The sequence below is a fragment of the Phaenicophaeus curvirostris genome, chromosome 2 (genome assembly GCF_032191515.1).
Source record: "Phaenicophaeus curvirostris isolate KB17595 chromosome 2, BPBGC_Pcur_1.0, whole genome shotgun sequence".
Lineage (NCBI taxonomy): Eukaryota > Metazoa > Chordata > Aves > Cuculiformes > Cuculidae > Phaenicophaeus > Phaenicophaeus curvirostris.
Genome location: NC_091393.1, coordinates 118,505,050 through 118,527,120, shown reverse-complemented (window position 1 = coordinate 118,527,120; position 22,071 = coordinate 118,505,050). Strand labels below are relative to the sequence as shown.

Genomic DNA, 22,071 nt, shown 5'->3' with positions numbered 1-22,071 from the left:
ATCCAGATCCAATCCCCTGCCATGGGCAGGGACACCTCCCACTGCATCAGGTTGCTCCAAGCCCCATCCAACCTGGCCTTCAACACCTCCAGGGATGGGGCAGCCACCACTTCTCTGGGAAACCTGGGCCAGGGACTCCCCACTCCTAAGCTCTCATCTTAATCTCCGCTCTTCCAGCTTCAAACCATTCCCCTCATCCTATTCCTGCCCTCCCTGATCAAGAGCCCCTCCTCAGCTTTTCTGGAGCCCCTTTCAGTACTGGAAGGTTGCTCTAAGCTCTCCCCCTAGCCTTCTCTTCTCCAGGCTGAACAACCCCAACTCTCTCAGCCTGTCATCGTATGGGACGTGCTCCAACCCTCCTACCTGCCTCCCACCACAAGGATGAGGATTAACACCCAGGGACCACAAACGAGTCCTTTAATCTGCCACACTGGCTCCTCTGTGATGAGTACAGCTGGTTATGTCCAAGAAACTGGCTGCCACTTTCAAAGTCCTGGCTTTAACTCAACGCCCCTTCCTTGAGTCCCCTCTGTGACCCCGGTTCCTAACAGCAACGGGTACCAACACAGAGGGGAACCAGAGCAGACATTTCAAAAGCCTGGAAGCTCACTACTTCCAGACAAAAGCAACTGCCTCCTGTTGTGTCAGCAAAAAGCAACCGATGGATCTGGAGGATTATGTCGCCTTTTTGTGACGCCACTTAATTACAGAATCACAGAATCACTTAGGTTGGAAAAGACCTTTAAGATCACCAAGTCCAACTGAATTAAGGTTATTCCGAATAATGCAAAGTAAGACTGAGGAAAATGTCAGGGTACCCCTCAGGGTCTAAGATTTTTCAGTCTTTTAGCCACAAGATTTTGTAAAACTGCAGCTGGAGGATAAATTTTCAAACTGGACCATTTTATCTATTTCTTCTACGCAAGGTAAAGACTATTCTTCTGTAAGAACCAAACGATTTGTCATTCAAAAAGCTACTGTGGAAAATCTGAAAAGCAAGTAACTTTATTGTTCTTTAAGAAATTAATATCAAACTCCTATTATTTAACACATCCATGAAATATGCGGATAAGGTCTCTCATAGGCACTTACAATCGCATAATACACACTTCTGTTTTCTTAAAGGCTTTCTTTATTACTGACATTAAGCACCAAACCTGAAGTCCAAGAACAAACCTTGTCACCGCGTTTTCCTCTACGGTTCCATTTCCACATCACACCCACCCAGATCAGAGCACAATGCTAAAAATGTACAATAAGCAAGCAGATAAAATACTCATGGATTCAGCTCCTGGCCTCGCTGATTCTGCACAGCATAATCCAGCCACTGCTCCACAAAAAAAGGATGCTCAGATGTTCAATAACTGACAGCAGAACTGAATCATTGTGAAGGGAAAAATGCCATACGTGTAAGTTTACAGAGAAAAATATTAAAAACGACTGATGCGAGGGGGGAAGATAGATAAACGGCTGAGCTGAATCCTCTCACTAGATTTTAAAAGAAAGATGTTTCTCTCCTTGCTCAGTGCCACAAACATGACAACTTTTGTTCTATAAATCAAGAAACAGGGAATATAAACAAGTTTACAAATTGAAAGCAACTTTTAAAAGATAAATTTCAGGTTTCTGCACCACACAAAGATGAACTACAAGAAGCTTTCCTTCCTCGTTCACATTCAAATTAATCAGCCCTTTGTGCTTCTGTTCTCTTCCCTTCTCCTTTCATATTTCCTTCCTCGTTTCCATGGGAACCTCTGGCTGAGAAGCCTTGGAGCGGAGCAAGAGCCCAAGCGTAGCCAGGGGTGTGAAAAGGGGAGAGAGTCAAAGGGCAGGATTTGGCTGGGAGAGTGGAGATGCCAACCTTTGTCACCCCACCAAGCGGGGGTAACCATAGGAACTAACTCTGGGGGACAGGACGAGGGAGGAGGAGGGAATATCATGGCCAAATTAACAAGATGGGAAACAAAACGAGGAAGGCGTTGTTAAAAACGCAACGCTGGAAACTACAGGGCAAAGAGAGTCTTACCAATGACAATCAAAATAGAGCTTTAACGGTCCTGTATCCAACTTCTAAGTCCACTTAACTAATTTATACCAGAGCTTAGAGGGAGAGGAGTGTTGGACTGGATACAAGGAAGAAATGTTTTGCTGAGAGGGTGGGGAGGCCCTGGCCCAGGTTGCCCAGAGAAGTGGTGGCTGTCCCATCCCTGGAGGTGTTCAAGGCCAGGTTGGATGGGGCTTGGAGCAACCTGATCCAGTGGGAGGTGTTGGGGGTTGGAACTAGATGGGCTTTAAGGTCCCCTTCCAACCCAAACCATTCCACGATTCTATGATTCACCAAGAAAGTAGGCAGAGATCCGATTCTCAAAGCCAACATGAGTATTTAATGTTCTCCTGAAAAGATGTCGAATACTCCCTTTGAAGGGCTGTGGGGATGGCTTCTAAATGCCTCACAGACAACTGGAAACAACACAACTTCAGGGAGATCGCACTGAATTGCCGTGTCAGCCAGGCAACACTAACAGTTCTGCAAAATCATAGAATCATCACAGAGTCACAGAAAGGTTTGGGGTGGAAGAGACCTCAAAGCCCATCCAGTTTCAACCCCCTGCCATGGGGAGGGACACCTCCCAGTGCATCAGGTTGCTTGAGGAAATGGCCTTACTCCTGAGTTTACACTTGCAGATCTAAAGCCGTGACTGACTCTACAATGCATTGTCATTTAACTATGCAAAATAAATTCATGCATGTTCCACCTTCCCTAATAACCCTTTTTAAGCCTCCACCAGATGCTACAGAATTAGCCACAATGCAGAGCCATCTGCCTTCATGACCCCGAAAACAAATCTGCTGTGAGTAGATGTGAAGATGTAGATCATTCAATTCAAAATGAATCATTATGTCAAATTAATGGGGTTTTTTTCATATGCTTGCACTAAACTATTAAGGTTAAAATCAATTTCCATACTTCCACATGAATCATCATTCAGAATTCATCTTTTATTCAAGAAAACATGAATGTGGTGACAGAGTTCATCCTCAACGTGCAAGCAGCAGGTTGTCAATCCAATAAAAAAAAACAAAACAACCCAAACACCACTTCTCTTCATTTTCTCTCTCTGATTTTGAAAATACTCATGTGGCATCTTGTTCTCATTAGCAAACATAAAAGACAAGAGAACAGTGTTTCTGAAATTACTCTCTGGACAAGGTCTGTTAGCCAGGCAAAAGATAGCGAGGGTTTCTAAGACCTGCTGTGTTTCATCTGCCTCTGATGCTCCAACACTGACGAAGTTTTAACCCTTGGATTCCTATATTTGTTTGAGAAAGAAGCATCCCTATAGCGCTCTCTTCCTCTGTGCTGCTTTGTACAGCACAGGACTACAACAGCTTTATTAGGTCTCTGGAGTATGACATGGCCCCTGGAGGACTAAAATCAGTGATCCATCACTGTGACAGCTCACATGCAACAAGCACCCATCCCACCTTAAAAGGCCAGCTGCAGCTCATATGCTCTTCAACTGCTGTACTGGGGTGGAGCACACACTCAAGAATGATGTAGGTCCACAAATCCATTCAGTTTGCTCTTCAGGATCTGGATACTTCTGCACAGAAAAATACCCCTCTGGGTAAGTCCATATTTGACCATGTGATTGTCTTAATTACAGTGGCCTCCCATACATAAGATGCTGCATGCAGCATCTTTTGTGCATCTGTTCATAGAACTATGGAATGGTTTGGGTTGGAAGAGACCTTAAAGCCCATCCAGTTCCAACCCCGCCCTGCCATGGACAGCAACACTCTCCACTGCATCAGGTTGCTCCAAGCCCCATCCATCCTGGCCTTGAACACCTCCAGGGATGGGGCAGCCACGACTTCTTTGGGCAACCTGGGTCAGTGCCTCCCCACCCTTACAGTGAAGATTTTCTCTGAAATATCTAATGTAAATTATTGCAACATAGGTACATGCACACAGCCCTGTGCTTTATCTGAATGCAAATTATCATCTCACACAGCTGCTCATCCTGTCCGAAGAATCCAGATGCCTCAGTGTACATTGAATATCCAATATTCATTTGTATTACCTTGATGTTCACAGGATCTTAGTGTGAAAAGGATCAGATTGATGGTCCTGATATGAAACCATCTAAGGCTGCATTCAAGAAGTAGCCACCTCTGAAGTCTCATATTACGAAATTGTCAGATCATACTAACTTAGTATGGACCTGCTTGGGGATGTAACAGCTCTGGTTCTTCCCAAATGGTTCTCACATGCTTAGGATTCCTAACTCAGACCATTCTATGATTCTATGATTGTGATCTTTTTCGCTCTGCCTGTATCCTACAGAATCACCTTTACAATTCCAGCTTTGAGATGTTCTGCTTTAACAATAAAGCGATCTATATCTTTACGTGTCTGTTTTACAGATAAAAGTTCAGAGTCAGAATAAGTGAATGGAATGAGTAAAGAGTGAGCTTTAATCAGCTGGTGCACAGCGTGCATTCCTATGATCATGTACAGCCCCATTGTTCTGTAGGCAGCATATTCTTATATGCTAAAGAGAAAATTAATCCGTACTGCAAATTAGAGTCTAAGATTATAGTGCTGACAAAACACCAGCTGATTAAAACCTGCTTTTCAATTAGCTTTGTATTCTTCAATGAGTTTTGGATGCAGAATTGAAGAATGTGGAAAACCAAGGAAAACTGCTGAGATTTAGGAGAGTAAAATGTATGGGCAAGGCAAAAGAAGATTTGGGGGGGGAGGGGGAGTGAAGAGATAAGAGATAATGATGGAATTAATGGGGGACGACGCTAAAACTTCCACCCTACATCCTCCCCATCCTTGCTGTTCCCTATGAAAACAAAGCAAGATGCTTCCCACTTGTACTCAAAAAACTCACTCAGAAACAGAAGAGGAACGAGGCAGTGCTACCTCCCAGTGCCACACTGGGAGTCCCAACATGGATTATCTGAAATCAGTAGTAACATGTGCCTGATGGAAAAGCTGTTTGAGGAATACCACTGAAATGAACCACTTGACCTACTTATACTGCAAAAATCCCTAACCTCTATCCCAGATGCTAAGACCAGGCTGGGAATTGATACAGCTATGTCTTCTTGTTGATGTCAGTTTTAAGCATACTCCTGCTCCTTTCCAATTAAAAAAATCATTGCCCCAAAAAAGAGACAGTGCTATACACACAGAAATACAGCTAGCAAGGGTTTGCAAATCTTGCAGCACGCACTCTGCTCTGCAGCAGGTCAATGGCATCATCCTCTACAAGAATCTGTACAGGCAAGAAAACACTAGATTTGAAATGCAGTATGAAAAATCAGGTATCATCATAGAATCATGGAATGATTTGAGTGGGAAGGGACCTTACAGCCCATCCAGTTCCTGAATCTTCCTGCTGTGGGCAGGGACACCTTCCACTAGATCAGATTGTTCAATGGCCCATGCAACCTGGCCTTGAACATCTCCAGCGATGGGCAGACATCCCTTCTCTGGGCAACCTGGGCCAGAGCCTCCTCACCCTCAAAGGAAAACATTTCCTCCTAAGACCTACTCCAAATCTGCCCTCTTTCAGCTTAAATCTGTTACCTTTCACATCTGTAGCTGCATGTTCTGGGACAAAGTCCATTAACTACTCACTAGCTCTGCTTCTAAATATTCAAAACTCTATGACTGGACAGATTCTTTATATTAATCCAATGATGCCCTGCCATGCTGATGGAGTAGGAGTGTATGAGTCAACATTACTCCTCTCCCCTTCCAGCCGCCTATCTCACACAGCAAAAACCAAATCAACAGAAGGATAACACTATTCCTCTATTTCCCACTGTGCATCTTCCACCTACACACTCACCAACCGAGCTCCAATACATCCCAAAGTCCCTAGTGCTGCTCTTTTTTGATATGCAAAATGGGAATGGAAGTTGTGGGAGCATGCAAAGGAACAGCACGTTATCTCCTCTGCCCCTACGGTGACTGTATCATCTCATTTCTGCTGTGTTTCACCTCCAGTATAATCCCAAAAGACAACACTTCTGCATTCACCCAGAAGGACCCATTTAGCCCTCAGCTATGTCTGGTTCCTGTGTTTTAAAGCCTCTTTGACCCCAGTATCATTTGTGAAGTCCCATAAAAATCAGGGTAAAAGAGAAGGAAGTGCTGGCAGTATATTTAACAGCAAAAAGGCTGGCAATCATCTTATTAAACCACTTCTCTTCCTGAATAACAAATGACTTAATGGTGTGCTCCCAGGCTCCAACAGCTCACCAGTAGTTAAATGCTCCTCGACAAAAAATATTTGTCTACAAAAACTGCATTAAGACAGATAAAAACCATTTCTTGCTCATCTTACGCATAAGCAAATCCTTCAAGGCCAGAGGAATATTAAGTGAAAAAGGGACTGAAAATCATTCTTCACTCTGTGGCAATAATAATCCACGAGATGGGTAAACAAGGTCAGGTCCCTCAGGGGGACAGAGGTAATTTAACTTCTCTGCTGTCAGTGCCTCGCTCAGCACAGGATCTGTGTCACACAGTGGAACTGGGGCAGCACAACATCATCTCGGTGTCACACGGCCATCACAAAGGTATTCAGAGGACAGTTGTACCAGCACAGCCGAGACACGCTGTGCTGGGTGGGTTTTGTAACAAAACCACATGCTAGCAGACCACAGGAAACGTAAAAAAATACCTTAAAATGTTAAAAAAGAAACATTTTACACACCAGGATGGAGCAGATGAAAGGAATGTCCCCCTCGAGTCAAGCCAGGAAGCGTGAGGCTGCTGCCAGGATGTGTGCAGCAGCCACGCTGTGCAGAACTGCAGGGCAGGACAGCTCCATCTCCATCTCCATCTCCATCTCCATCTCCATCTCCATCTCCATCTCCATCTCCATCTCCATCTCCATCTCCACCTCCATCTCCACCTCCACCTCCACCTCCATCTCCACCTCCACCTCCACCTCCACCTCCACCTCCACCTCCATCTCCATCCTGCCTGGACAGCTCGCTGGCAGAGAGCTCCAAAGATAACTGCCCCTCACACCTACCACCTCGCATCGCCATGCTCTGCTGGAAGTGGTGTGTTAGTCCATATCAACCAGCATTGCTCCTTCTAGAAAGAAGCAGATGTAAAGATGAACTGAGAGCTGAAGCACCTCCAGTCCGAGGACAGGCTGAGAGGGTTGGGGTTGTTCAGCCTGGAGAAGAGAAGGCTCTGGGGAGACCTTAGAGCAGCCTCCAGTACTGAAAGGGGCTCCAGGAGAGCTGGGGAGGGGCTCTTGATCAGGGAATGCAGCAACAGGACAAGAGGAAATGGTTTTAAGCTGAAAGAGGGGAGACTGAGATGAGATGTCAGGAAGAAATATTTTCATGTGAGGGTGGTGATGCCCTGGCCCAGGTTGCCAAGAGCAGTGGTGGCTGTCCCATCCCCTGGAGGTGTTCAAGGCCAGGTTGGATGGGGCATGGAGCAACCTGATCCAGTGGGAGGTGTCCCTGCAGAAAGCTTAGGGTATTATTTTTCATAGGAGTAAATAAAGGCATTGGAATGGATTACAGCATGCACCAGTACACACCAAGAGGGACTCATGATGTAATGTCCTGTTTTTCTTTGTTTAATCAAGATGGTTTGTACCAATTTTGCTGCAACATAACAAGACAACATTGAAGATGTGGCTTAGAATCATAGAATTGTTTGGGTTGAAAGGGACCTCAAAGCCCATCCAGTTCCAACCCCCTGCCGCAGACAGAGATGCCTCCCACTGGATTAGGTTGCTCCAAGCCCCATCCAACCTGGCCTTCAACACTTCGAGAAGTGGGGCATTGACATCTTCTCTGGGCAACCTGTGCCTCCCCACCCTCACAGGAAAACATTTCTTCCTAACATCTCATCTCAGTCTCCCCTCTTGCAGCTTAAAACCATTCCCTCTTGTCCTGTCCCTGCACTCCCTGATCAAGAGCCCTTCCCCAGCTTTCCTGGAGCCTCTTTCAGTACTGGTAGCCTGCTAGAAGGTCTGTCTGCAGCCTTCTCTTCTCCAGGCTGAACAAGCCCAACTCACTCAGCCTGTCCTCATATGGGAGGTGCTCCAGCCCTCAGCTGATAGATTTTCTCTCCCTGCTTCCAAGGAGTATTGCTACATTTTCCACCAGTTCAAACCATTTAAAACCTCTGCAGTGGAGGTGCTGGCCCCTGCACAGTGAATTTAAGCTTGAGAATAGCCTTGTTTCCTCGCACATGTTTACTATGGAGCATTCAGCAGCAGCCCAGAGCCCATCCCCACATTGAAACCACTGCCCTACACGCTCCTTACGCTGGCAGCGGGGTGCACTGTGCATTCGCCCACACAACCGACACACCCATGCTAAGTTTAAGAATGGCTTTGGCATTGAGTTAGTATCCAAACTGCAGCACCACGGTACTTCATGCAAGCTCATTTAAGCGATTAAGTTGAGCTTTATACCAGAGAGTGCAGAGAAGTAGCATTCACGTCTCCACTGTTTCTCTCTTGGCAGCAGAAAACCATTTCACAAAGGTAAGAACAGTTACACCAGTTATTCTGGCTCAGACCGAGGGTCCATGTAATTACTGCTCTGCTTCCAACTGCGGACATAAATAGGCTGTTAGTGGAAGTGGTATTTTTGACAGTTCCCTGAAATCAGTGCTTTAACACGCAACAAAAGCCAGAGAGACGAACGTAATGTTGGTCATTACTAGGAAGCTACTAGCAGCAAAAAGCGTGTGTTTCTGAAAAAAATAAATCCCCCGTGTGCCCACGCGTGGAGCAGGGTGCCCACATCTGGAGTGGTCTGTCTACATCTGCAGCTGCCATGTGAAGAAGTACTTTGTCTCCAACCTGCAATTCAGCTGCTTCATTCCTGCAATGATTTTAGTTACATTTCTCTGTCCCTTTTTTGAGCTTTGTCCCTGCTGAGGTATGGAGATGAGAATCATAGAAGCACAGAATGGTTTGGGTTGGAAGGGACCTTAAAGCCCATCCCGTTCCAACCCCTTACCATGGGCAGGGACACCTCCCACTGGATCAGGGGCTCCAAGCCTCATCCAGCCTGGTCTTGAACACCTCCAGGTACAACTTCATTTTGACCTCATCTGTAAGGTACTCACAACAGTATTAGCAAGTTTCTCACCTTACTGCCTGTCTTCTCTTCCAAGACCATTTAAGAAAATGCTGAACAGATCCCAAAAGGCTTCCACTGATAATCTACTTGCACTCCAAGAGGTGACAATCTACTTCTCCCACCACCAATTACAAATGGCGCTGTCTCCACACATGCACAAGCCAAGTCTCAGAAGTCTTCAGTCCAGTTGTTTTCACCAGTTCCTTTAATATCCTGAGTTTCACCTTTCAAAGACTAAATAAACATTCTGTATCCACCTAGCTGTTCACAGTGTTCTCCTGTTAAACTTGCTTAGGCTTCATTTTTCCTCCTTACAGTTTCATCTTCAAAGGTCCTCAGAAATTACCAGAACCGAGTCTAATATACAATTAATTCCTGTTGCTACGTAGTTAATATAATTGGAATCCTTGGCCACATCCAAATGGGCCGCAGCAATGCAAGTCCACAGTTCTTACAAACAAAGAAAATTTAAGGGTAAAAACCTCTATTTTCTTCTGAGAATGAAATGCCTCTCAAGCCTAGCTCACAAATCTTCCAGAGAAAGACTACAGAAAGCCTTGGCTTTATAGTATTTAACAAGAACAATTAAATTATATTTCCATATTGTTAGGAAGAGCAGTCAAAGATGAAAACATATGATTACTCTTTCTGTTCTCAGTTTACACAGCACAGCGAGGATTCGCAAGCACTTCAAAAATACAAATAAACCTTATCTGCACAAACCTCTCATGAAAATATGAACAAGCTGACAGCGAGACTTGCCTAATATTCTGAATTTCCATCAATCTTAGTCAGATCACAGAATAACGAGTAAGAAAACTCCTTAGGCAGAGTGGCAAGATAGCAAACAGACTGCAATGAAGTTTAAAGTCTTGTACAAACGAGACTCTAGATAAAGAGAGACTAAATGTGTGGTTGGAGCTCCATCAGGAAAGCTCTCCAAAGAAAGGGTAGAACACTGTCAGTGGAAATGGGCTGCGTTGTTTAAGAAGGAGATGACTATTTTGGATAAGTAAGCTCCAAGGGAGAAAGATAACAGTGATAAGGCACCACTATGAAAAAGATAGTGCAAGTTCTAAAAGCTTCTTCTGCCTGGATATAGAACAGGAATAGGTTCATGAAACTGCCCGCGAGACAACTGACCTTCTTGCAGCTGAGAAAAGTAGCACTAATAAACAAGCAATTTGCATTATTTTCATGGTATGTCTTATTATTCTCATTTTCGTCACACCAAATTTTAGATGAGTAAGAAAAGGCAAAATACAACAACGACACCAAAGAATGCAGTCTTCAAAACCAAAACTCTGCTGTTCATTGTTCAGGGTGCTTATTTCTGGCGTTTAGTTAAGTGACAGACCATTCAAAATATGCACTTGCGATCTGCTTAAATATCTGAAGTAACAGACTGACACAAACACATCCAGAGTATGTCATACTCAGTTATACTAAATTAGGCAATCATAGAATATTTTAATATATATTACAACACATTTTTGCAAGTGGTATTTGGCTTTACATTTAAATCATCTTTATTTTTTCAGTTTTATTTCTTATAGAAATGTCTTCCTGTATTCTGCTAGCAATTATTAGTCAACCAAAGGCCAAAACCACACATATTACAGAAAAAAAGGTCTTACCTCCATTGCTAATGCCGCTGTTTGCTGGTCGTAGTGATTCAGAAGGTTAGGCATGAAGGTGGTATTGTAAGGCAGATCCTGGCACATCCGCAAGATGATGGGCTCGCAGGAAAACAGACTGTGCCCTCTTGTGTGCCCCACCAACATATCCAAAAGCCAAAGGTAACAGAGCATCCAGCTAACAGCCATCCTTCCACGCTGGGAGCAGGGCCAGTTACTGAGCCCAGTCAGAAAGCTCTTTCAACTTCTCGTGCACCTTTGGATTTCACTTCAATGGTGATATTTGCAGTCCTTGTTTGAGGTTCTCCAAAACTGGAATACTCTTTGTGTACAACATGGTTGGCTCAGGCCAGAAGATGATGTGTTTGAGACAGATGCGTGAGAAACTTCGCCTTTTCTTTTCTTGTTGTTACACAGCACAATGAGGTTAAGGAATTACCACGTTTAACCACATTCCCACACAACTGACCCCATCGTGGCAGAAGAGCAGTTGAGTTACCTTCTTTTGTTAGAGAACCTAGAAAAAAACACAACAAACAGGATACAGTAAAAAGCCCTGTAATGGGTTAAAGATTTTAGCTCTGAACAGCCTGTCAGACAAATCCCTTCAAGTTCTCATGTGCAAGACTAGAGGATCCCCTCGACCAGTTTTAATCCTGGCTTCAGACTATTTCTAGTAGGAAAAAGCCAGTACGCTGTAAGAATCAGGATGGTGAAAAAAAGGAATGTATTTCATAGAATCACAGAATCAGCAGGTTGGAAAAGACCCACTGGATCATCGAGTCCAACCAATCCCATCAATCACTAAATCATGCCCCTCAGCACCTCGTCCACCCGTTCCTTAAACATTTACTACAAAGACAACATTTTTAGAAAACCCCACACTTAAATTAACCACGTGAGCATTACAATTGTTTGACCACACTGAAACCAAGCTACTTATGACTCAGCATCTCCACTGGGACATGTGCGGCGATAGCATCTCTTTAGCTGCCTGGCCTCGTAGCTTCTGCTGAATAATTATAAAACACAAACAAAGCAGTCACCACCACCAGCACACAAGTCCCAGCTTGCAGAGCTGAAGCCCAACAGGCTACAGTCATGGCTTGGCTATCTGTCAGTTTAGATCAGTTGTGAACAGATGTTTTGTTGTCTCTCATACATTTTACTTGCATATCTATAGAATCCAACCCCTCTGCTATGGGCAGGGAGACCTCGCACTGGATCAGGTTGCTCCAAGCCCCATCCAACCTGGCCTTGAACACCTCCAGGGATGGAGCAGCCACCACTTCTTTCAGCCCTGGGCCAGGGTCTCACCACTCTCACAGCAAAACATTTCTTCCTAAGCCCTAGGAGTACAAAGAGGCCCTTTCCTGACGATTTTGTCTCAAAGCAATGAACTCAGCACAATTCAGTCCCTTACTACCTGCTTTAAGAACAATTATGGTTTGCACTTCAAGGTAATAGAAATTTAGAAACTGTGTTTGAACCAGAAACTCCAAGTCCTCCTTCAAACATTCACAAGAGTAGGCAATCACAAATCTGAACAGACTTCCAATCTGTTCCTTAGATATTCTGGAAGGGAAATAAGTTCTGTATCTCAGAGAGGGAAGAAGTTTTTCCTTTCTCTCTAATGCAAACTTAGTGAGAGGTACAAAAGCGTTAACAGCAGACAGGGTCTGGTACCAGCCAAGGAAAACAGTAATCAGAGAATCGTAGAATGGTTTGGGTTGGAAGGGACCATGAGATTTTTTTTAGCCAGTTTCTAACACAAGAAATGTAAAACTGCAGTATTTCCTACTCTTCACATGCATTGATTGGGTAGATGCAGGCAGGTGATGATATAATCATAGAACTATAGAATGGTTTGGGTTGGAGCAAACCTTAAAGCCCACCCAGTTCCAACCCCCCTGCCATGGGCAGGGACACCTCCCACTGGATCACAACCCCAACTCTCTCAGCCTGTCCTCATACAGGAGGTGCTCCAGCCCTCACATCACCTCATGGTCTCCTCTGGAGTCGCTCCAACAGATCTATATTCTTCCTTTATGAGGACTCCAGAACTCAACGCATGGCTCCAGACCATGAGGTCTTGCTGGGGCAGAGCAGAGCAGGAGAATCCCCATCTCTTTCCCTGCTGGCCCAACTGCTAGGGATGCAGCCCAGGACACAGTTTGGCTTTCTGGGCTGCAAGGGCTCATTACCAGCTCATGTTGAGCTTCTCTCCCACCAAGAACCCCAAGTCTTTCTCTTTCTGCATACACACCTTCATTTGGGTGGGGTTGTTTAGCCTGGAGAAGAGGAGGCTGAGGGGAGACCTCATTGCTCTCTACAACTACCTGAAAGGAGGTTGTGGAGAGGAGGGAGCTGGGCTCTTCTCCCCAGTGACAGGGGACAGGACGAGAGGGAATGGCCTCAAGCTCCGCCAGGGGAGGTTTAGGCTGGACATTAGGAAAAAATTCTTCACAGAAAGGGTCATTGGGCACTGGCAGAGGCTGCCCAGGGAGGTGGTTGAGTCCCCTTCCCTGGAGGTGTTTCAGGGACGGGTGGACAAGGTGCTGAGGGGCATGGTTTAGTGTTTGATAGGAATGGTTGGACTCGATGATCCGGCGGGTCTCTTCCAACCTGGTGATTCTATGATTCTATGATTCTATGATTTACATAGACCTATCTTACGGTTAGAAAAATGAAACACCGTATCCCTCCTTAGACCTGCACAGACTGGACTAGATAAGCTTGAGAGCTTCCTTCCAACCTAAACAATTCTCTGCTTCTCTTTAAGCCCACATGAGGCAACAGTTTCGGCTGTAGCTGTTCAAGACAGGCTGATAAAAACAAGCACGCAAATAGGAAGAAGACCAAGATGCTAAACATAACCGTGTTAAATGAAGCTCACTGGCAACTTGCTCGCTCTCTCACAGCTATTGACGGGGAATCCACATTCTAAGCAGCACTGGAGTACATAAAAAAAGCACACATAGAGTAAAACTATTTCCAACCTAGGAAAAATAAACCAGGACAAAAAAGCAGGAAAGAGAAGTATCTACACCTCAAGGCAGGTGGTAAAACCAGTCAACACAGCTCAAATCACAGCATCTCACTTCTACTCTGAAGCAAGTAAGCACTGCTGTGAAGAGTGGTCAACATACTGAATTTAAAAGATCAAAATTAGACACAATCTGCAAGATTTGCACATCAAACCACAGCCAGTTCCAATCCAATCTCAAGTTCATATGGCCTGGAAAACCCTTATGTCCTTCAGACTGAAAGAAGCCATTTTGTAGACTGATTTTTCAAGAATTAGGTGCCCCTTTCAAGAAAACCACAGGCCCTGAACTATCCCATCTTCCAGGCAGTGTTACTTAATCAAAAGGCTTTCCATGTATTCAAAGACCCTAACCAGATCCCAAGTTTTAGACAGACAAAACCAATTCCTACCCACCTTTGCACAAGGTGCCAGATCCCCTTTGAATTCATCCTTTTGCTTTTGACATTTTACTAACAGCCTCCCAAACTCAGGTGAAGAAGCCTTTTCAGTTTGTTATAATTTCCAGAACACTGGCTTCAAGCATTTTTTTTTTAACTTTTTCCCAAACTCTTTGGCCACCGACTCCAACTTCACACAACAACTTCAGCAATGTGAACTTGCCGTGTGGATTATCTAAAGCCCAGACAGAATTAAATCTGGACATCTGAAGATGTCAAGGACAACAAGAAAAGTTTCTATAGGTATGTCAGTGATAAAAGGAAGACTAGGGAGAATGTGCGCCCTCTCCAGAAGGAAACAGGAGACATGGTTGCACAGGTAATGGAGAAGGCTGAGGTAATCAATGACTTCTTTTGCCTCAATCTTCACTGGCAAGGGCACCAGCCACACCGCCCAAGTTGCAGAAGGCAAAGGCAAGGACTGAGAGATCTAAGAACTGCCCACTGTGGGAGAGGATTAGGTTCAAGACCATAGAATCATAGAATCATAGAATAACCAGGTTGGAAGAGACCCACCGGATCATCGAGTCCAACCGTTCCCATCAATCACTAAACCATGTCCCTTAGCACCTCGTCCACCCATCCCTTAAACACCTCCAGGGAAGGTGACTCAACCACCTCCCTGTGCAGCCTCTTCCAGTGCCCAATGACCCTTTCTGTGAAAAATTTTTTCCTAATGTCCAGCCTAAATCTCCCCTGGCAGAGCTTGAGGCCATCTAAGTAACCTGAAGGTGCACAAGTCCATGGGACCTGATGAGACACAACTGCGGGTCCTGAGGGAACTGGCAGATGAAGTTGCTAAGCTACAGTGGCACAGGTCAGGGTCTAGAGTCTTGGGAAAAACTCCAACAACAAATCATCATATTAATGACGTTCAAAGCACAGGCTCCAAACAAATCCACCCATCCTTTGACTTCCCCACAATCTCAAACTGAAAAAAACATGCAAAACCCCAAACTGTATAAGCCACAAAAAGCTCTAACTGTGCAAAAAGCAGAAAAAAAATCAACACGTCCTTCCAGGACTCTTGTATTTTATGCTTCAGATGTTATTACTCCACAGTATCATAAAGGAAATTAAGAAGGCATTTACTGGAGCCAGAAGAGAAGGTCAGATTATGCAGCCTAGTCATGGAAAGAAAAAATTCAGGTGAAATTAAGGAAGACAGACAACCATGTCATTGCGAAAGGAGATGAGAGTTTTGCAAACGAGTATATAGACGACCTATTAATTGGTGTAGACAGATGAATGCTGTAATAAGCAATCTTCAGTGTCAAGATAGTTTCTTGCCACAGATCCAGTTCTGTATCCTCGTTGTTAACCATCTACATATAAAAACAACCACAAAATTTCATATGTATATAAACCCAAAACAAAACACTTTCGATGACATCTGGGATAAAAGAGGAGGGGATACCTACCCATCTCCCCCAAGGCACTAAAAAAAAACCAACTGTGGGCAAAAGGGGTAGGAAACAGCTCGTTTGTTCATGTGGTTACAGATTTTTACATTATTTATAAACTTAAGAAGCCCATCCAATTCCTGCTGTAGGGGATAAATTGAGGCATGCATAGACAACAGTTATAAAACATGAAAATCATGAAATTAAAGGGTTGATTCCCACAGGTGATATTTTTTTTCCCCAAATACATTTCAAAGTTACTAAGGGAGCAATGAGAAAAAACTCATCAGGCTTCAGAAAGAAAGTATGTAGGTGGATTAATCACAGCTCTGTGTCCCAGAGAAATGGGGTGATAAACCAACAAACTAGACTCCTCCTGGAGAAGAGAAGAGAAGAGAAGAGAAGAGAAGAGAAGAGAAGAGAAGAGAAGAGAAGAGAAGAGAAGAGAAGAGAAGAGAAGAGAAGAGAAGAGAAGAGAAGAGAAGAGAAGAGAAGAGAAGAGAAGAGAAGAGAAGAGAAGAGAAGAGAAGAGAAGAGAAGAGAAGAGAAGAGAAGAGAAGAGAAGAGAAGAGAAGAGAAGAGAAGAGAAGAGAAGAGAAGAGAAGTCACCTTCGTCATTCCCCCCCCCATTCAGATCACGGAGAAAGGAAAGATTCATAGCATAGAAGCACCGGCAACGTTTCCCCAACCCATTCCCACCCACATGAAGGCACAAAAGGAGAATACATTATTCTCCCAACTCCATTTTAATTAGTCGGTGGGAAAGAAACTCCAGTGCTGGACCCCCCTGTTCCACTTCTGTTACGTGTTAAGGGAGAACCAAACAATAATCCCACATACCCTCTATTTCAGTGGGGAAACCACAGAGGAAAGAGAACACACAGTGCACTCTCCTGCTCTTCCATGCTCCTCCTCGCAGTACTATAGGACAGAATGAAGGGATGTGTCGCCTCTCCTCTTCCCAGGGACACCACAACAGTCCCTGCTCTGCTCCCAGTAGGAAGGATGGAAAGGCAGAAGCCCTTTTTGGTTAGATTGCCTGTGTATATGAGGGACAGGTCTAACATCCCTCCATTTGAGTTCATACTGCGTGGCAAGCTAAAGGAACTGGAGGGGAGCCAGCTATCATTCCTGGGATTGGAAGAGGAGGGAGGGTGCAGGCGGGACTAGATCCCCTTTGCCCTGAAATCCTGTGATTTAAAGGCAAATAGGAACATGTGCACACACAGGACTAGCAACTGCTTAGAACTCGAAGGAAAAGAAGGATATCTGTGTATGTAAGAGCATCCCTCTGGGTCCGCATGGCATTGCAAAAGGAGGAGGAGAGCACGTGGATAGAGCTTGCAACCCCCCTGCACTGCAAATGGAAACAGGAGGGGGAGGCAAGGAGATGAGCATCCCAGTCCTCCTGGTCACTGCTACCGCACTGCAACACAGACGGCGGTGGGAAGCCTTCGTATCCTAGATCACCAGAGATCAACACATCCTAGATCACCAAAGCACTGTGGACGGGGAAACAAACGGCACTCCTAATAGAATCATAGAATCACCAGGTTGGAAGAGACCCACCGGATCATCGAGGACCATCCTCCTCCTCAAGGATGGAGCATCCCCTTTGCTGCTGGACCCACACAGAGCAAGGAGAAGGGGATGCACATGGACTCAACATCCCTCCCCTTGGGTCCCTCGTGGAAAGGTGAGGAAAATGCATAGGTCAAGGATTCCTTTTTCCCTATGGGAATGCAGTGGACCAGCATCCCCCGGCACTGCTGAGGCAGAGAGCGGGGGGAGCCAGCACGTCCAGCGCATCCCCTTTCCTTCTGGCTCCACACACAGCGAGGAGAAAGGGACTCACACGGACTCGCATCCCTCCCGCAGGGCTCTGCCAGGGAGAGCCGCCGAGATCCGCATCCCCGTCCCTTGGGTCCCTAATGAGAAGGGAAATAAGGGAGAGGCACGGGCTGAGCATCCCCTTCTCCCGGCGGGAATGCGGGGAGCCAGAGCGTCCCCTTTGCTGCTGGATCCACACGCAGCAAGGAGAAAGGGATGCACCCCAGGGGCTCTGCCACAGAAAAGAAGGAAAGGACCCGGCTCATCCAGCTCATCCCGCATCCACACGGAGCCGGGAGAAGGGGATGCACCCGCGCTCACATCCCTCCCCTGGGGCTCTGCCACTCGTATCCCCTCCCTTTGGGTCCCTAAAGGGAAGGGCACGGGCTGAGCATCCCCTTCTCCCGGCGGGAATGAGGGGGGGGGGGGGGGGGGGGGCGATCCCGCTCGGCACGGGGCGAGCATCCCTCGCCCTTCGCTCGCCGCCACCGCATCGCTCCGTGACCGCCCCCCCTCCCCTCTTTCCCCCCCTCAAAACCCCGCTCCCGCTGCTCCCCACGACCGCATCCCCACGACCTCATCCCCGTATCCCGCATCCCCCGTTACCTCCGCGCGGGGCTCCGGCCGCTCCCGCGTCCCCGCAGGTGGCGGCGCTGGGGGCAGCGCGCGCCCCGCCCCTCCTCCAAGCCCCGCCCCCCTCCGCCCCTCCGCAGCCAATCAGAACGCGCGCTCTCTCCTTCCCAGCCAATCAGAGAGCCCCTTCCTTCCGCGCGAGCCAATCAGAATTCGCCGTCCTACCTCCCCCTCCCCGCCGAGCCAATCGGAACGAGCAGCCCGGCGCGTTGCTAGGTAGATCGGAAGCTCCCCGCCTCGCCGCCGCGAGCTGATTGGCCGGAGACGGGTGCCATAGAGACGGGAAAGCGACCTCGCGGGAGGAGGGAGGTGAGGGGGGACCGAGAGCATCCTCAGCGGGATTGGGGGGGGGGGGGCACCGAGCGGGGTGGGGGTACAGGAGGGATCCAGAGGGACCGGGAATGCTGGGGAGGAGGGAGTATTGCGACCTTGTGGAGTTGAGCCCGGGAAAGGCCGGGGTCCTGCTCCTGGGTCGGGGCAATCCCGGGCACAAACACAGCCTGGGCAGAGAATGGCTTGGGAGCAGCCCTGAGGGGAAGGAGCTGGGGTGCTGGGGGGTGAGAGGCTCCACATGAGCCGGCAATGGGCGCTCGCAGCCCAGAAAGCCAAACGTGTCCAGTCTAAACTTCTTCCCTTTCAGGTTAAAGCCATCACCTCTTGTCCCATTGCTACAGGCCCGGCTAAAAATGTTTTCTTCATCTTTCTTATAAGCCCCCTTTACATACTGAAAGACCTTGGGTGCACCTTCCAGTGGAGCAGGTTGCTCCAAGCCCCATCCAACCTGGCCTTGAACACCTCCAGGGATGGGGCAGCCACCACTGCTCTGGGCAACCTGGGCCAGGGCCTCCCCACCCTCACAGCAAAACATTTCTTCCTAAAATCTCATCTCAATCTCCCCTCTTTCAGCTTGAAGCCATTTCCTTTCATCCTATCCCTGCTTTCCCTGATCAAGAGCCCCTCCCCAGCTTTCCTGGACCCCCTTTCCATACTGGGAGGCTGCTTTAGAGTCTCCCCGCAGCCTTCTCTTCTCCAGGCTGAACAACCCCAACTCTCTCAGCCTGTACAGGAGCTGCTCCAGCCCCTAGATCATCTTCGTGGCCTCCTCTGTACTCCCTCCAACAGCTCCATGTCCTTCCAGTGCTGAGGACTCCAGAACTGAACGCAGGGCTCCAGGTGGGGTCTGACCAGAGCAGAGGGGGAGAATCCCCTTCCTTGCCCTGCTGGTTACATTTCTGTGGATGCAGCAAGATTTGGGGTAGAAAGGGAAATGCTTTATTCTCTGCAGGTAAAAGGGACCATGCTGTTTATCTTAGTTAGGGGAGAAAAGGTATGGGAATCAATAGTGATCACTTTTCCTGGGTTTAATGTCACTGGGACTATGCAGGGCTATAACTGCGCCTGGGAGGATGCTGGCCTTGCATGGCACAGGGAGACTGATACGGAGAAGGAGCAGGAGTCAGTGCATCTGGGCTCTGAGCAGATCCCGGAGAATATCTGTAACAAGGACACAGAGGAGATATCGGTGTGTTCCACTAAGTAACAAAGTTTAGGACAAGAGGAAATGACCTCAAGTTGTGCCAGGCAAGGTTTAGATTGGATATTAGGAATAATTTCTTTACTGCAAGAGTGATGAAGCCCTGGCAGAGGCTGCCCAGGGCAGTGTTGGAGTCCCTGTCCCTGGAGGGGTTCAAAAAAATGTGTGGCCCTGGCACTTTGGGACATGGTTTACAGGCACGGTGAGGTTGGGCTGATGACTGGACTAAATGAGCTTAGAGGTCTTTTCCAACCTCAGTGAATCTGTGATTCTATAGGTGGGTTTGTTTCGCATTATCTTTTCTGCCCAGAGATATCTTCATTCATTATTCCATTTTCAATACCTTGTAGTTTAGCCTACATTCAAGACTGGTTTTCTGCTACTGCTGTTTGAAGCATTTTTTCCACGGTATAAATCATCACACTGTTTATTGTCAATATAACTGACAATAAAACTTACTTTCCTGTCTGAGCTTCAGATTGATTCAGTTAAATTCTGTTTATTCCCAACTGAACTCCTCGACTGTGCTGTTGTCATCACCTGGGTTAACCAGGCTCTTTCTCTGCACCATGGATCCTTAGACCTCTAAGCACACCAGGCTCTGTGGAAACACAAGGGCTTTCTGTTGCAGGGATGTGGTCAAAAACATTGATTATAAGCAATTCTGCTTCTGCAGGACTTGTTTTGAGTATGGTTTGCACAAACCTTTGGAATGCTATTCCAGGGGGTTAAGCAGAGATTAACTCAGTGAAAGGAAATTATTCCAATGCCCTTTGTTAATATAATATGAACCATTCCATATGGTTCCATAGGCCTCTCTGGCTGTGCTAACCTGGACAGTATTGTTCTTTTTCAACTCTTGTGCTCTGCTAGGCACACCAGCGCTCTGCAGGCTCTGTACGAAAACCACTCTGAAACACCTGGAGATCTCTGACCAACTTGGTATGGAGTTAATAAAACACAATCTGCTTGAAAACCCTGTCTATACACTTAAAACTTAGCGTCTCCTCGGTCTTTCCTCCAAATCTCTCTTGCACTGGTATTTATAATGCCTGCCCTCCGCTCCTACATTGCCTTTGTATTTTTCCTAGGAGAAGGATATTGGGTATTTTTGTAGCATCACGTTTCAACAGCTTTTCCTTTCTGGGTAGTGAACTAGCATTTTCCTTCTATATTTTTGAAGCCTGATTTCTTGTTATCCTCATATCACGTCTCTTGCCAGTTGAATGCTTTCAGATCTGGATGGATTTTATCCCAGGATACAGGAACAACAACCTGGAGCAATCTCTGGAATGTTATTTTGGGCGGCCAGTCCAAAGATAACGAGTACTGCTGAAGAAAACTGGGGCCCTGGCTGAGCAGCTCAACAACTGCTGGGCTGCACAGTGCGCTGGCTGCTTTTTAATGCTGAGCAAACTGCTGCAGCCACCTCAGTTCCATGTCACGGATTAACTCCCATCAGAGTTACTCTGCACCCCTGAAAAAGCAGGGATTAGCTGTTAATCCTGCCAGGATAGGGAATTCAAGGTGAAGACAAGAAGTGCAGGTTTTCCTTTGGGAAACAGACAACTAAACTGTGTTGGTCTTTTTTTAGAAGGCCTATAAAGAGCTTGCAATCAAATGTTAGGCTGGCTGCATGCTACAGGTACAATGCTTCTAGATTTTTCAAAACCTTCTGACTCCTCTGATGCATCCCATGAAATTCAAGGCCACTTAATAAGTAAGCACGCTGAGTCTCAGCATGTACAGTGTGCAGTTCAGGACTCTCCTGGAGGGGTAGGAAGTACCGATCTGCTGGAGGGTAGGAAGGCTCCGCAGATGGATCTGGACAGGCTGGAGCCATGGGCTGAGGCCAATGGGATGGGGTTCATCAAGACCAAGTGCTGGGTCCTGCATTTGGGACACAAGAACACCATGCAGCGCTCCAGGCTTGGGGAAGAGGGGCTGGAAAGCTGCCCAGGAGAAAAGGACCTGGGTATATTGGTTGACAGCAGCTGAACACGAGCCAGTAGTGGCCCAGGTGGCCAAGAAGGCCAACAGCATCCTGGCTTGGATCAGCCATGGGGTGGCCAGCAGGAGCAGGGAAGGGATCGTCCCCCTGCACTTGGCGCTGGTGAGGCTGCACCTGGAACCCTGGGTTCAGTTTTGGGCCCCTCACTCCAAGGAAGACATTGAGGGGGTGAAGCACATCTGGAGAAGGGGAACAGCACTGGGGAAGGGTCTGGAGCCCAAGGATTCTGGAGCGTCTGAGTGCCCTGGGGCTGTTTAGTGTGGAGAAGAGGAGGCTGAGGGGAGACCTCATTGCTCTCTGCAGCTCCTGGAATGGAGGTTGAATCCAAGTAGGATTCTGGTCTCTTCTCCCAAGTGACAAGGGATAGGATGAGAGGAATTAGCTCAA

General features: G+C 46.9%; 2 protein-coding genes across 2 annotated transcripts in view; one reads left to right on the top strand and one right to left on the bottom strand.

Annotated features, from left to right (window-relative positions):
• FZD3 (frizzled class receptor 3) overlaps nucleotides 1-18,202 on the bottom strand; it is a 56,686-nt gene extending 38,484 nt beyond the window's left edge. The window contains exons 1-2 of the mRNA XM_069850656.1: nucleotides 18,113-18,202; nucleotides 10,788-11,304 (exon numbers count right to left, since the gene is read on the bottom strand). Coding sequence (XP_069706757.1) covers nucleotides 10,788-10,976 — 189 coding nt within the window. The 5' untranslated portion in view covers nucleotides 10,977-11,304; nucleotides 18,113-18,202. The remainder of the gene's footprint in view (nucleotides 1-10,787; nucleotides 11,305-18,112) is intronic.
• Nucleotides 18,203-18,410: 208 nt separating this feature from the next.
• The window catches only part of FBXO16 (F-box protein 16), a 31,684-nt gene continuing 28,023 nt past the window's right edge, over nucleotides 18,411-22,071 (top strand). Inside the window, exon 1 of the mRNA XM_069850728.1 lies at nucleotides 18,411-18,448. The gene's annotated coding sequence lies outside the window, so the exon portion shown is untranslated. The remainder of the gene's footprint in view (nucleotides 18,449-22,071) is intronic.